This window comes from Rousettus aegyptiacus, unplaced genomic scaffold, assembly GCF_014176215.1.
Source record: "Rousettus aegyptiacus isolate mRouAeg1 unplaced genomic scaffold, mRouAeg1.p scaffold_m13_p_1, whole genome shotgun sequence".
In the NCBI taxonomy this organism is placed as follows: Eukaryota; Metazoa; Chordata; class Mammalia; order Chiroptera; family Pteropodidae; genus Rousettus; species Rousettus aegyptiacus.
Window position 1 is genome coordinate 106,342,134 of NW_023416284.1, and position 13,532 is coordinate 106,355,665.

A 13,532-nucleotide genomic window follows, 5' to 3' on the forward strand; every position below is an offset into this window, starting at 1 on the left:
GATTTTGTACTTATTATCCCTCCATCTAATGTCATTTTTCGGACAACTCTTTACCGGGCGTACTCACTCATCTTTCAAATCCCAGTGTCACTCACTCCAGACAGCTTTTCCTATTCTCCTAGATAAAGGGTTGACATATTAGTGTCCTTGGGCCAAAACTGCCCATGCCTGTTTGTGTATAACTCTCAAGCTAAGAAAGGTTTAAGAACTTTTAGAGTATTTTAAAAGAATAAAAAGAGAAGGAAGACAAGGAGCAGGAAGAGAAACAGAGACCATATATGGCACTTTAAGCCCAAAATAGTGAAAGCTTAGAATATTTACTATCTGGCCCTTTACAGAAAACTTTTCTAGCTCCTACCTCAGAGCATCTGCTAAGACCCCCCTGCTGTGTGGTTCTCTGATGCCCTGGACTCAGTTATCACACTCATGCTGTATTACAATTAGTTATTTAATGTCTCCATTTCACACTAGACTCTAAGCCCTGCAGTCTGGTACCACATCCATTTTACCACACTATCTCCCCAAATGCTGTACCTGGTAGATTATCAGTAAACATTTGTTGAATTAACAACAGTGAAAAGGAAAATAAATGATATTTTCCATATTGTTCTGTTCATAAATGGGCCATGAAAGCACTTTCAGGGATGTACACGACTCAGACAACCCTGTTGCTCTCAGGACTAGCCTGTATTATACTTGTCATCCTGGCAAAATTATTAGTAGTTTTCTGTTTTCCCTCTGAAAAGTGTCCTACTTTAGAAGAAGTTAAGATACTTAGAAAAAGTTCATAGGCCCTACTCCCTAGGAGGAAAGAGACTTCCTAGCACACAAATTACAGTGGCCTTAGCATGAAAAGGCAGAACTCTTTCTATGATGAAAAGGATTATTGTAACACATAGTGTTCAGAATCCAGAAAAATATTAGTAATAAAACATCGCAGTTACGGAACATCATGATTAAAATAAGCTTTTGGTAATTGACCTGGAAATTTGCCTATTATTTTTAACACAGTCATTGTGTGACAAAACATCCCATGTTGTAAATAATCAGCTTTTGGAAATCAATCCATCTTGAATTGGGAACAGTCAGTATTAGTTATATTTAATGAACACATTTATAACAAGTTCATGTGTGTGTGTGTGTGTGTGTGTGTGTGTGTGTGCATGCGCATTACACACAAGTGAGTCACTCTTCTTTTGGCATGACTAGGAAATAAGATATTCTAGCTAATCCATATTCATTAATAATAAAATAAATTTTTCGATGATCCAAAATTTAGATTTGAAATTAACTTCAGGAATCATCTAGTTCAACACCCTTATTTTATGGGTATAGATATGGAAGACAAGGGGAGTAAATGTTCCTGCAGCATATGGGGCTCTTTCAGAATCCATGACAGGCCTGTTTAAGGTTTGCCATAAGTTTAAATCAAATTAGATGTGCTTAATAATAAAACATTTGTGTCATAGTTATTTTTTAATGACTTTGAAATCATCGTACCTGAGATTTATCATATGTGATTGATTAATTTACTCATCACATCAATCAGATAAGTGCCATTAATTTAAAAATGAGAAAACTGGAGCTAGGAGCAAATAACTTACTCAGGAAACATAGCTGGTAAATAATACAGATGGGACCTCAAGGCAACTCTTTCTGAGCTGATTATGAACCATCACCCTATAATAACCATTTCTTAAGTAGGCTGTGTTGGATATTCCTGTGTGCCACTTCAAATCCTCATGGTCCCATCTCTCACTCCAGCCACTGATATGTCTTCCTGTTCCATGCAGGAGGACTCTGACAGCCCATTGCCTTCTGCCTCCGAGCATCTCCAATGCAGCTGCATGAGATGAACCGCTTTGCATTCATACATGTGCAACCAGGAAATGTTGGAGTGAGTGCTACTTTTGACTAATTGGAGACACGAACTCCTGTTTCCTCTTTTTGCCCATGGGCAATAGTGAGATACATTTCATAAGGGTCCTCAGAAGGCCTCACAGGATCAAGCATCTCCTGTAGGCATTTTGAATTGCTTTCCCTCCTTTGTTACACTACTGCTGTCCCCCACCCTGAGTTCACCTCTCAAATAAATAACTTATATGCAAGCCTTTGTCTCAGGCTCTGCTTTCCGAGGCATTAGGGATAAGAGGCGGCCATTTCACCCATCATCTGAAACCATCTTGTTTCTACTCCCAAGCTTTATATCACTAATATGCAACATCTAACATACTTTATCTGAAGAGGAAATCCCCTGTCTCTGATGGACCTGACTTCTTCATTTCCTGTGAATAGCAGAGCTATCTGCATCTGTAGGGTCTCAGGACAGCATTGAGAATATTTGTCTACCTCTGTTGGAAGCCCTTCTGATTAGTCAGGCTCCTTGAGTTGGAAACATAAGGATTTATAATGAAAAAGAATCACACAGTAAAAACAGAAAGAATGAAAAGAAAACAAACCAATAAAGAACCTATCCTATCATAACATTTGAGGTTCTGGTATTTGCTGGCTTTGGAGGAAGTTCAAAATAAATGAAAGAAATGTGTATTTTATTAAATGCTAATATTTAGAAGATGTGGGGGGAAAAAGAAAAGATAAATGCTTCCAATCATATTTGCAAATATGAGGCTTCTCCTAGTCCCTTCATAATGGTTAGATGTTTTCTTTGTATTTAAGCCACCTACTCAGTTTTGAAAGTAACGCCTGAGAACAACCAGAAAATTGTGCAAGGAGTAGCAAAGTTGCACGTGGATCCAACCAACAGAGATGGACACCACACTGTGCTCTCCGACTGGACTGTAATGCAATAAGGAGTCATTTCTAGCCAAGTTGCAGCTGCCCATCCGACTTCCTCCACAGGAAGAGCCTATTGCTTCTGACCCCACATAGATCTGCCTATAATAAACTCTATGCTTCCCTTGCAACATCTGCTATTGTTAACATGATCTCTGTTTGTCTTAAAGTATAAATAGGCTCCAAATTTCAAGAGTTCAGAATACACTGAACCGTAACAGCATAGCTTCTTCCTTTTCTTATTGGTAAGAGCCTTATCCCTCTCTTGGGTTTTGGAATTCATTTTAAGAACAACAATGAAATTAAGTAGAGAGGAAGAAGATTGAGAAGATGAGGAATGCTTTAGGGGTTCATAAATGGAGAGTTGTCCCTTGCTTTTGTTTTTCCTATATTTGTAGTAATATATGTTGACTGTCAATTTGAGCCATTTCTGTATTCTCATTTCTCCATACTAAAGTTAAGAGTTTAGGTCAAGAGAAAAAAACTAATTTTATTATTAATTAGTACTCAACGTGTTTTGCAATGTTGAAATTTACCAACTTTTTATTTTGTTTGAGCAAGACACTTTCTTCTTCCTTTTAACTAATGTACTTGTTTTCAAATAGTGAAAACAAGTAAGCCTTAGTCCTCTCCTCTGATGTGGAGTACTGGTAAAGAGCCATATATTCCAGTCCAATCCAATGCAATTCAAGCCTGTAGCCCTAGATTCCCAGACTACACCTGCCCATAGGTGAACTGACTTCACTCCTCTGAAGCTCAATTTACTCATCTATAGAATGGATGAACTGAGTAATTATTTCATAGTACTATTAAAGTAGTAAATGAAATAATGCATGTAAAATGCTTATGTGTGTTTAACAAATATTAGATTATAATGATTTTCCAGTAGGTGTGATTTTTATCTTCCAGTGCAATTCAGATAATCTTACAACCCACCTACCTGAACTATTTTAGAGAGAGAGGAATTTGTTCCATATGTGTCTCCAGCTGAGGGGTTAAAACAAAAAAATGCTTGGAAGAGTACCCAGCAGGTGTAAACACTTGATAAATGTTAGCTATTCATCACCATGATTATTAATGTGTCATTAATAATGTACAATTATCCTTATTATTGTAATCAGTTTACTGAATGAGCTGGACTCAGCAGGTGCAAGAGGGGAAATTTAGTCTTTCTAACCAATTCTCATTTGAACTCATGCTGTCAAATAATTTTTCTCAGATCCTGATGAAACCCTAGATAGATGACATAGCTTTTCTTTCACATATTAAAATTTTCAGTTTGATCCAATGCAATCTGAAATCCTTTTGAAAACTTTCTTTCCAGCTTGGGTCTGCCTTAGGCTGAGAAATCTGGGATGGGAAAAAGTGTGGTTGTCTGTGCACCATTTCCCACCTGGATTTCTCTTCCTCTCCTCACTATGAAGCCTCTCGTTCTCCAGGGTCGACCTTGGGGCCTGAAGTTGAGAGAGGGAATAGCAACATAGGACAGAGAGGGCTTGCCTTGATGACAAACATTTATAATTCATCACTAATGTCCTCTGAGTATTGCAGATGTCTAAAACTGACACTTTTTTGGGGTTAGGTTCTCTGGTGGGTTCCACAGAAACAAACTAAGAATCTTGAATGGGCAATGCCTGTTCCTGCTGGCTGTTCAAGACATAGCTGGTAGCTCCTGCTGCCCAGGGTCTACCTCATCTCACAGCTCCTAGGTGTGTCTCCGTTAAAATGAGGTAAAATATGCTCCCCTAATAGGCCCATATCTGCTCCACTGATGGCCAGGCATCTTTGCTCAGCAAACTGAAAGTGGAGCCCTTTCTTCAGCACAAGTTGTTTCGACCAGTCTCTCACCAGTAGACTCTTCTTCAGTGTGTCAGATAACAGTTTCTGTCTGTAAACTTCTCCTAGGGCTGCTTTAAAAACCAGTGTATTTGGAAAGAGACATAAAGATAAGCATTATGCTCTGCCCACCACGAGAAGAGATGGATAATTCATAGCACACTGAAAATGATAGATAATGTGATCCTCAGAGCAGTTCTGTTCCACTTTTCAATTAATTCTCATCTTCTCATATACTTTGGATATATATAAACAGCAAAATAGGCAGAGGCTGTACTAGTCTTAAGCCACTACCTTTGCAAGATCAACACAGATTGTCTTAGTGTTCACTGTCTGATACAGTAGCCACTCACCACATGTGGCATGTAAGCCTAAATTTTAATTAATCATAATAAAATAAAATGAAATTTAGTTTCTAAATATCACCAGTCACATTTTAAATGCTGAATACGCACAGGTGGTAGTGGCTACCATATTAGATAACACAGACATAGAAAATTAGCATCATTGCAGAAAGTTCCATGAACAGAGCTGGAACTCTGAAACTTCACTTTAAAAGGCGCAGATTTTGTCATCTATTATTTGGGCTTCAGGCCTCAGAGCCTCTCCTGAAGCCACAATAGAAGAAAAAATTCACATTTACGAGTTTTTTACATAATTAGTAAGTAAATAGATTTTGACATCTGGGTTCTGGACTAAGGATGTGTCAAAGCAAATGAATACAACATTATTTTTGTTTTTTATGATGCTAAAATCTTAAAATGAAAATAATTAATTAGCATTGTTATGAGCCTCAAGACTAAAAAATATTTACTCAGGCAGAATAAGTATCTCCATCATTTTTGCCCCCATGATGGGACACAGAACGGCATTCGCCAAAGTTATTATTATTCTTTATATGTACGCTGTTTTATAGTTTATGAGCCACATGAATTATCTTATTTTTTTCCTAAACATCTGCAGTTGGGAGGGAGAATAATAGCAACATATGACAGAGAGGACTGCCTTGATGAAGAATACTTATAATCTAGCACTGATGTCCTCTGAGTATTGCAAATGTCTAAAACTGGCAACTCTGACAAACAGGTAGAACAAGTCTTGTCTATCTGTAAAAAGTATCCATTTTAGAGATAAAGAAACAGGCTTAGGGACTAAGACCTCTGCCCAAGATCACAGAGACAATACCTGGGGGAGTAAGTATACCCAAGCTCCTTCTACTTCATTATTACTTTTCCTGAAAGGAAGAAAAAATTATAAAAATCAATGCTTGCTAATATATAAAGAAAGCAGAAATTTTGAACTGAATCACTTTTAAAGACTGCTACAATTTTAAAATATCAGCCATGTATGTTTTCTCTGATATCTACTATGCCTAGAATTTAAATTACAGGCTGTTTAATTCACAGGATGTTGAGAAACACATGGGCTGATGAGGAATATGAAAGATACACTAGAGGTGTATTCCAATTTCCTCAACAGAACTGAGAACTGAGTTTGGTTTTCCTTGAGCACCTTCCCACTTTGCCTCTTTGCATTTTTTTGCCGTTTACTCAATAATACTAGCAGATTTGTTGCCAATCCCTTGGAAGGACATGAGGAGAAATGTATCACCTGATATGGAGAGATATTTCAGCATAGATCAAAGTGGTAAATGTCACTGATGCAGGTATACCCCTACACAGGGTAAAAATGTGATTATTCATTTTTTTTTTTTTTTTGGAACTAAAGTCAACAAAGAAAAAAAAATGTGTGAAGAAATGCAGAGGAGTGAGAATCACCAAATTCAAGATAGTTATCGCTGGAAGAGGGCAGGGAAGGGAATTCAATTGGGGCTTCAACATCTTTGTAAATTTATAATGTTTTTCTTCTAAAAATGGTAGGTACATGGCTGCTCATTATGCTACTCTATATATCACTGAATAATAAAATTCTTTAAAATCAAATTTTAATAATAAAAGAAGAAAAGTTACTAAAGGCCCATTTGCTGGAATATAGGTTACTTTTATAGGCCCCTTGATTTTAAATTGTTGAATATTACTCCAGTGTTTGAAATATTTTTTATATAACAAAGCAACAGAAGGCTAAAAAATAGAATGTTCTTTGAATAAGGCTGGCTTTGACTAAATAGGCTAATAAAATGGGGTATAGAATCAAAATGTCTTTCTTTTCATTTAGCTTGACCATGCCCTTCATACCAGTAGCTAATATACTCCTGAATCTATGTGGATGAACTAAGGAGAAATGAATCAATTACCTGAAAATACTCCAAAAGCATCATTAACTTCAGCAAGCTTTCAGTGTAAAACATGTAAATATGCAATAAATATGCAAATATAATACAATGGTTCAGGTTCATTGTCATGCAGAGGTATAAAGGAAGGATGCCCATTCTCAATACAGGGTTAAGCAAAGCTTCCCAAAGTACCTCTTTAGATGGGTCTCAAGAGATAAGTATAGTATATATAGCTCCTGTTTGGCGGTCCATCATGTCTTCACCCTCCCGCTTCTCCAAGTTATGGATCCTGACCTCTGGCCACAAGAGTGGATCCATAACCAAGCATTGACCAACCATAGTTCTCCATTTCTTTAGACCCACTGATTGGTCCTGAAAGAGGCATAAAGGTCAAATAGAAATTATCAGGACTTACCTAGGCCTGATATGTAGACATTGGGAGGGAAAAAAATTCCTTTTTCATCTGGGATTACTAAAGTGGTATTAGTGAAGCAATAGTCCCCTCGAGACAGAAAAGGTTTTTTGGCAGCAGGAGGGAGTGAGGCTAAGAGTCACGAGGAGCAGAGACAAGCAGAAAGAACAAAGAGAGAGGGCTGACAGCATTGAATCCTTAGTCGCAATTCCTGCTAGTCCTCAAGTCTCAGGTTCTTCTAAGTCTTTTTCCAATTCTGTTAGGGATTGCAATATCCTCCCCAGAGGCACAAGCCAAATATTTATGTGTTGCTTAAGGCTCTTGGAGTAGTGATTCACGTCTGTGGTCTGATTAATATTTTGAGTAAACAATCACCCAATAGGCAGGGCTGGGAAGCAGATTCTGAGAAGAGAGTGGAAGGTGCACAGGCATGAAAGCACAGCGGCATTAGAGAAGAAAGTAGTCTAGGTTCAAGGGGATTGAGTCTGTTCAGAAATAAAGCCAATGCTGTAGGAAAAGGTCAGGCCAAAAGACCTTTGTTTGCTTTAACTCTCACTGCAAGTACCTACCATAAGCATCTCATCTCCAAAGATCAAAATACCTCAGCAGAGTATTCCAGTATAGAAACCTTTGTTTAAATAAAAATTGGCTAAGTAGTTTTTTGCTACTGTTGATATCTCTTTATATAATAATAGAACTAATTTTCCAATCTTTTAATTGGATCCATTATACTATACAATAAATGGTATTGCTCTCTTGGGGCAAAAACTTAGTTTTGTTCTTGGAAAAATCCAGAAACAAAGCAAGGCCTAGAAGCTTTTCAAGAGCAGGATCATTCTTTATTCATGTTTTTAACCGTGTTGCCTAATACCTTTGTTAACACGTGCCATCTCTCCATAAACATTTTCTGAGTGAAAAAGAAACTTAAAAGGAATCTGACTAAGTATATTTTAAGAATGCTTTAATTTTAGTGAGTCTCAATGAATTACATATATTTGGCATTCCAAAGATTAGAAAAATGTTCATATGTACGCACATGGAATCAGGGCACAGATAGTATTGGTAGAATAACAGAACATTCCTAATGAATACTGTTATCAATCATATTTTTATATCTTCTTTAAATATTTTACAAATTATCGGGAAATTAGGAGATTTCCACTACTACAAAAAGAATCCATGTCAATGTCTTTTTTCACTTGGATCATTAAAGTAGAACTACTAATTCATCTCTTATCCATTCTTGAAAACTTCCATTTATTTTCCCAGAATTTTAAAAATGCAAATTAAATTACATCAGTCTCCATTACAAGTGAAATAAAATCTCATTTTCTTAAAACATCTCACAAGACCCCTCAGGATCTGGCTCCTGTCCACTCGTTTAACCTCATCACTGGCTACATGATTGCACGTCCACCATTTTTCAGTTCCTCTCGTCTTCTTTGCTCCAATTCTTTGCTTCTCCTGCCTTGGGATTTCCACATAAACTGTTTTCCCCTCTACACATCACCTGGCCAACACCTACTCAGTTTTGGTAATATTCATAATTATATATTGATTTGTCTATGTTTATGTATGTGCTTAACTCTTATTGTTCACTTTCCCTAATAAGACATGAGGGCAGGGCAGGAATCATGTCATTTTATATACCCAGCTTTTATCACAATACCTGGCGCACAGAAAATGCCCAATAAAATCTGCTGGTTAAGTGAAAGCATGAACAAATGAATGTACACATCTTATCACTGACTTTCTGAAGGAAAATCTCTAGAAGCGAAGGTAGCAATTTCAGGCTAGAAAGAGAAGGCATCATGGGTAGGGAAGTATTTGGGGGTCATCAAGGCCATCAGTGAACCAATTCTTTAAATCATATTATATCTGTACTTATTTCCTCTATCAAAGCATGAGACTAGCCCAGCTTCTCCTCTCATGGGATGACACCCCATCCCATGTTTGCAATAGATTAAAACACCTCAGAACCCAGCAAGTAAACATACAGTGAGAGTTTTTGCTCCCACAGTATGTAGTCCTACCTTTGTGCCCCTTGTCTCTGTGACACAGTAAAACTTATGCATTGCTTATCCACTTGCACACTTTCAAACAACGACTCTCCTCAATGCCATGCACTCCCCAGAGTTCTGGCTTCAGTTTACTTTCTTTTTCTCTTCTTTAGCAATCTTATTTACCCTATCGTTTCTCCTATTCCTATTCTGGAAATTCTCCACTTTTATCTTTAGCTGCAATTTATCTCTCAATATCTAATCCCAGAGATTCCAGCTGAAATTTCGAATAGCTCCTCTCCCAAGTAGTGATCACCCCAAACTCACTAAAGTCAATACTTAGGCCATCATCTTCTTTTCTATTATATCTCCCTGTCTGCTACTTTAATCTCCATTCTCCCAAGATATCCTATCTACAATGAAGTTACTGTTGACTTCTTCTCATCAGTTCCCAGCACACAGGAGTAGGCAAACACTTTCTATTTTCTCTTTTGTATTTCTTCGATCTGTACCATCCTCTTCCTTTTAATTGCCATCCATCTCTCCCCAGATCCTTAATTTATTTCCTCTAAATTTAAACAACTTAAACAGTGTCCTAACAAGTCTTTCCATCTGGCGTATGCTCTAACTCATTCTTCACTCTGCTTCCTGCTATCTGAACAATCTTTCTAAAATATAGCTTCTTACAGGCTCCTCCTCTATTTGGAATCTTCCAAGGCCCATCAGTAGCTACCGAGGTAAATAGAAGTACTGCAGTTTGTCATTCAAGGCTCTCCAAAAATATTGTTCTACTCTCCCTTTTTTCTCAGCATGTTTCCCATACTGCAGCCAAATGAAAACATCTCACACCTTGTGACATATGCATTCTTTCTTCATGTCTCAATATGGAAAGTTTTTTTCTGTCACAATCCCACTTATCCAGTTTACTCAGAGTACTATTTATGTATTTGCAAGTGCTTATCTTATATTGAGTGATATTATAGTTGGTTGGGTACTTGGATTATTTTACTAAATCATTATTTACTTGAGGGTCAAAGATAAATCTTATATATAATCTCTCAGGAAGCTATTATGTAGAAAAGGTCATGGGCACTAAGAAAAAAAGCAGAGACACTGAATTTAGACAGACTTTAACAGAAAACCAGGCTCTACCACTTGATTTATTATTTAAACAAAGTCTCTAAACTCAGTAAGTCACAGTTTGTCATGTTCAGAATGATGAAAATGAGGCTTGCTTTCTGAGTTAAAAATACAATATATAAAGCACCTAACACAATGTCTGGCATGTAAGAGGTACCCAGTTAATGGAAGTTACTGTAATAGTAGTAGCTATTATTACATTGTAATAAAGAATCAATTCATATTGGTTAAACTAACAAAATTAACCATCCTAAACAAAAAGTAACACAAGCGATGACATCACCAGTAATTTACACGGTTGTCTGAGAAGCAAGACTTCACTTCTTTCTGAAGTGGAGAGGACATCCCCTTGAAGGCACGCAGGCCCTCAGTAAACTCCTGCAACAAGCTATTAGCCCAGGAATAAATTTACTCTGAACAGTAAAGGGTTACTCTCATTTATTTTTTTCTTTTAAAAAAAATCAAGCTTGTTTTAAATGAGCCATTAATTGTTTATTTATATCACTAATTACTTTACTGATTTCTTTTTAAATTAACTTTTTATTAAAAGACATTCTAATAGTGGGGGTGGAGAACTTTCTTGAAGGAACTACTAGTTTGGTCTGATAGGTTATCTGAAAGATCTTTTCTCCTCTGTCAAAATCCCACACATCAGTACTACTTACCTATTTGCACAGGCTTATCTTATACTGCTTACAAAGGAGTTATTTGTTCCAGGACCTCCATGATACCAGCTGCAAACAGTAAATGCTTGACATTTTAGACAGAAAACTTTTAGGAAGTTTTTTTTTTTTTTTTTTTATATATATATATATATAACAGATTCAAAAGTAGGTTCATATAGTAGGAGTCTAAATGGCCTTTCTCCTTGTCTTAAAAAAAAAATCTTTTTTAATGCTCAACCTCCTGCACCATTTATTTTCCAGCACACGTGACCCTGTTTGGAGGGGGGAATGTGGGGGACTTACTAGCCTTTCTAATTATAGCTACTCTCATGTACACCAGTGCCAGAATGTATAGCTATAAAACTACTGACTATTCAGAACAATTCAGGTTCTAGTGGAACGATTTTGAGAGAGATGAGAATATCAATTGATGAAATTTTCAAATGGTGTTAAATCTACCTCCAAAACTGGATGTGAAAATAAGGAAGGCTATTTTAAGAAATTGATAGTGAGGTGTTGTGAGTATGTGTGTGATCAAGAATGACTTAGGTGATTCAGGGTATTTTCTTTACTCTTTCTCCTTCTTCCCTTTCAAGAAGAGAAAAGGGAAAATGACTGTAAATTACCAAATCTGGATTTATCTTGGAATCACCAAGTATTTTAGTTAAAATAAAGGCCTTAATGTTTTAATCATCAGAATTATGAAATGTCGCCTTATATGGCAAAAAGAACTTTGCAGCCTCGATTAAGGATCTAGAGATGGAGAAGGTATCTGAGATTATCCAGGTGAGCTCTAAATAGAATCACAAGTGTCCTCATCAGGAAGCTTATGAGAAGAAGGTAATGTGACCATGGAGGCAGAGATCAGAGTGATGCAGTAACCATGCAAACACCAAGAGGCAAAATGAATAGTAAGCATTCCAATCACTCACCGAAAGAAATTAAGACAATCCCAGCTATGAGGTTGTAGGGAGAAAGGGGCCAGAGAAAAAAATGCTTAGAAGCACCGCTAACGCCATGTGACTCAGCACTTTTTGGTTGGGGTCTTTAATTACAGAGCAGTTACAATAGGTCCAGGGAGAAAGGGAAGCAGAAGAAAAACCAGACAGCTTCTGGAAATCAAAAGGGCTTCCTGTAACCTGTGTGTCTTGCTGTAGGAAGAAGCCCTCCACAGATCTATGAAAGTATTTCACCCTCTCACATGGTTAGTTTCCCAGCAGCAGTTACTCAGCAACCAGTGTGGAGGATACACACCTATCCATCTGGAATGGGCATCTGGATCTTTTTTAAATAAGACTAAACAACTGATCCTTGTTTTTAAAAACTTTTATGTTTCTGTCGCACTTTTCATGTTCAAGACAAACAGAGCCAGGTTAAAGCTCAGAAATTGAAACCCTGCCCCTGTTTTGGAAGAGATGTAAATCAATGTGTCCTTCAAGGGAATTTCTCACCACATACTCCATTATGTTCATCTTCTTTCTGGAGAAAAAAAGAGAGAGAAGAAGAAAAGAGGAGATACAAAGAAAAAGAAGGAAAATTAAACAGGAGCATGGGGACAAGAAAGTCCGAGAAAGAGAGAGATACCATCGGGTGCTTGTGCGTGACTCTCTTTCATATGGAATTAATGGTGGTTTAATGGGGTATGAAAGGATGTTTTACTGGAAACAATGAGGAACAATTGTCTAGCTCACGTTTCATTTCACAGGTCATTATTGCATTAAGAAGTAAATCGACCAAGTCCGGTAAATAACAGTCTGAGTATTGCCCAGAGCTTCAAACCAACAATTTTAGCCATCACCAACTAATATCTCTGTCATTTTAACCCTTGCAGGGTAGTGCTGGGGGGCTAAACAATTACAGTCTTCACCCAGCTCTAGCAGGTGAGCATAATTCATTGCCCCTCTAGTCCCTTCTTTTGCAAAACCCAGGAGGCCATATTTTAGCATTGTTGTTTTGTTGATGAGCCAGCCTGAGCCCACTGCAGCTCTGGTGGCCTTGAAAAACAATCCGCATTTTAGTGAGTGCTGCAGGCATCTTTAAACAGACTGCTTTCGCTGCAAAATTAATTGCTGCAAAATGCAGTGTTCCCTCATCTAAGCTTTTGCAAGATAATACTCAGCTATTTGGGCAAGCCATTGATATATCTGAGAGGGCCAGGAGAATGAGTTGCTTTCCTTATAGAAGTTCACGTTTGTGTCATCAAGCATTATCAGGCATTGGACATCCAGGATTTTCTAATGCCTAATTTTTGTTTCCCTTTACTCAGGAGCAATTGGTGGATGAGGCAAATGATGACTCTATTTAGAAGTGAGAACATAATAAATAAATACATCAAAGATAGCTCAGAGTGAAAAATTATATTTAAAATACATACTTAAATGTATATCAAAATAAAATACTATCTTGCTGTAACTTATAGCAAAAAATGAGCTCCAAATCAGGTTAGGAATCTC

The 13,532-nt window shown here is 37.3% G+C and overlaps 1 protein-coding gene across 11 annotated transcripts in view; it reads right to left on the reverse strand.

Moving 5' to 3' along the window:
• PKHD1 (PKHD1 ciliary IPT domain containing fibrocystin/polyductin) overlaps positions 1 to 13,532 on the reverse strand; it is a 405,020-nt gene that overhangs the window by 74,853 nt on the left and 316,635 nt on the right. Inside the window, exon 62 of one of the 11 annotated variants that reach the window (XM_016147309.2) lies at positions 11,080 to 11,148. The exons of 9 other annotated variants lie outside the window; for them this stretch is intronic. In XM_016147309.2, coding sequence (XP_016002795.2) covers positions 11,108 to 11,148 — 41 coding nt within the window. In that variant the 3' untranslated portion in view covers positions 11,080 to 11,107. Of the gene's footprint in view, positions 1 to 4,490; positions 7,235 to 11,079; positions 11,149 to 13,532 lie in introns of those variants that run through there. One more of the 11 variants, XM_016147308.2, reaches the window with a different exon arrangement.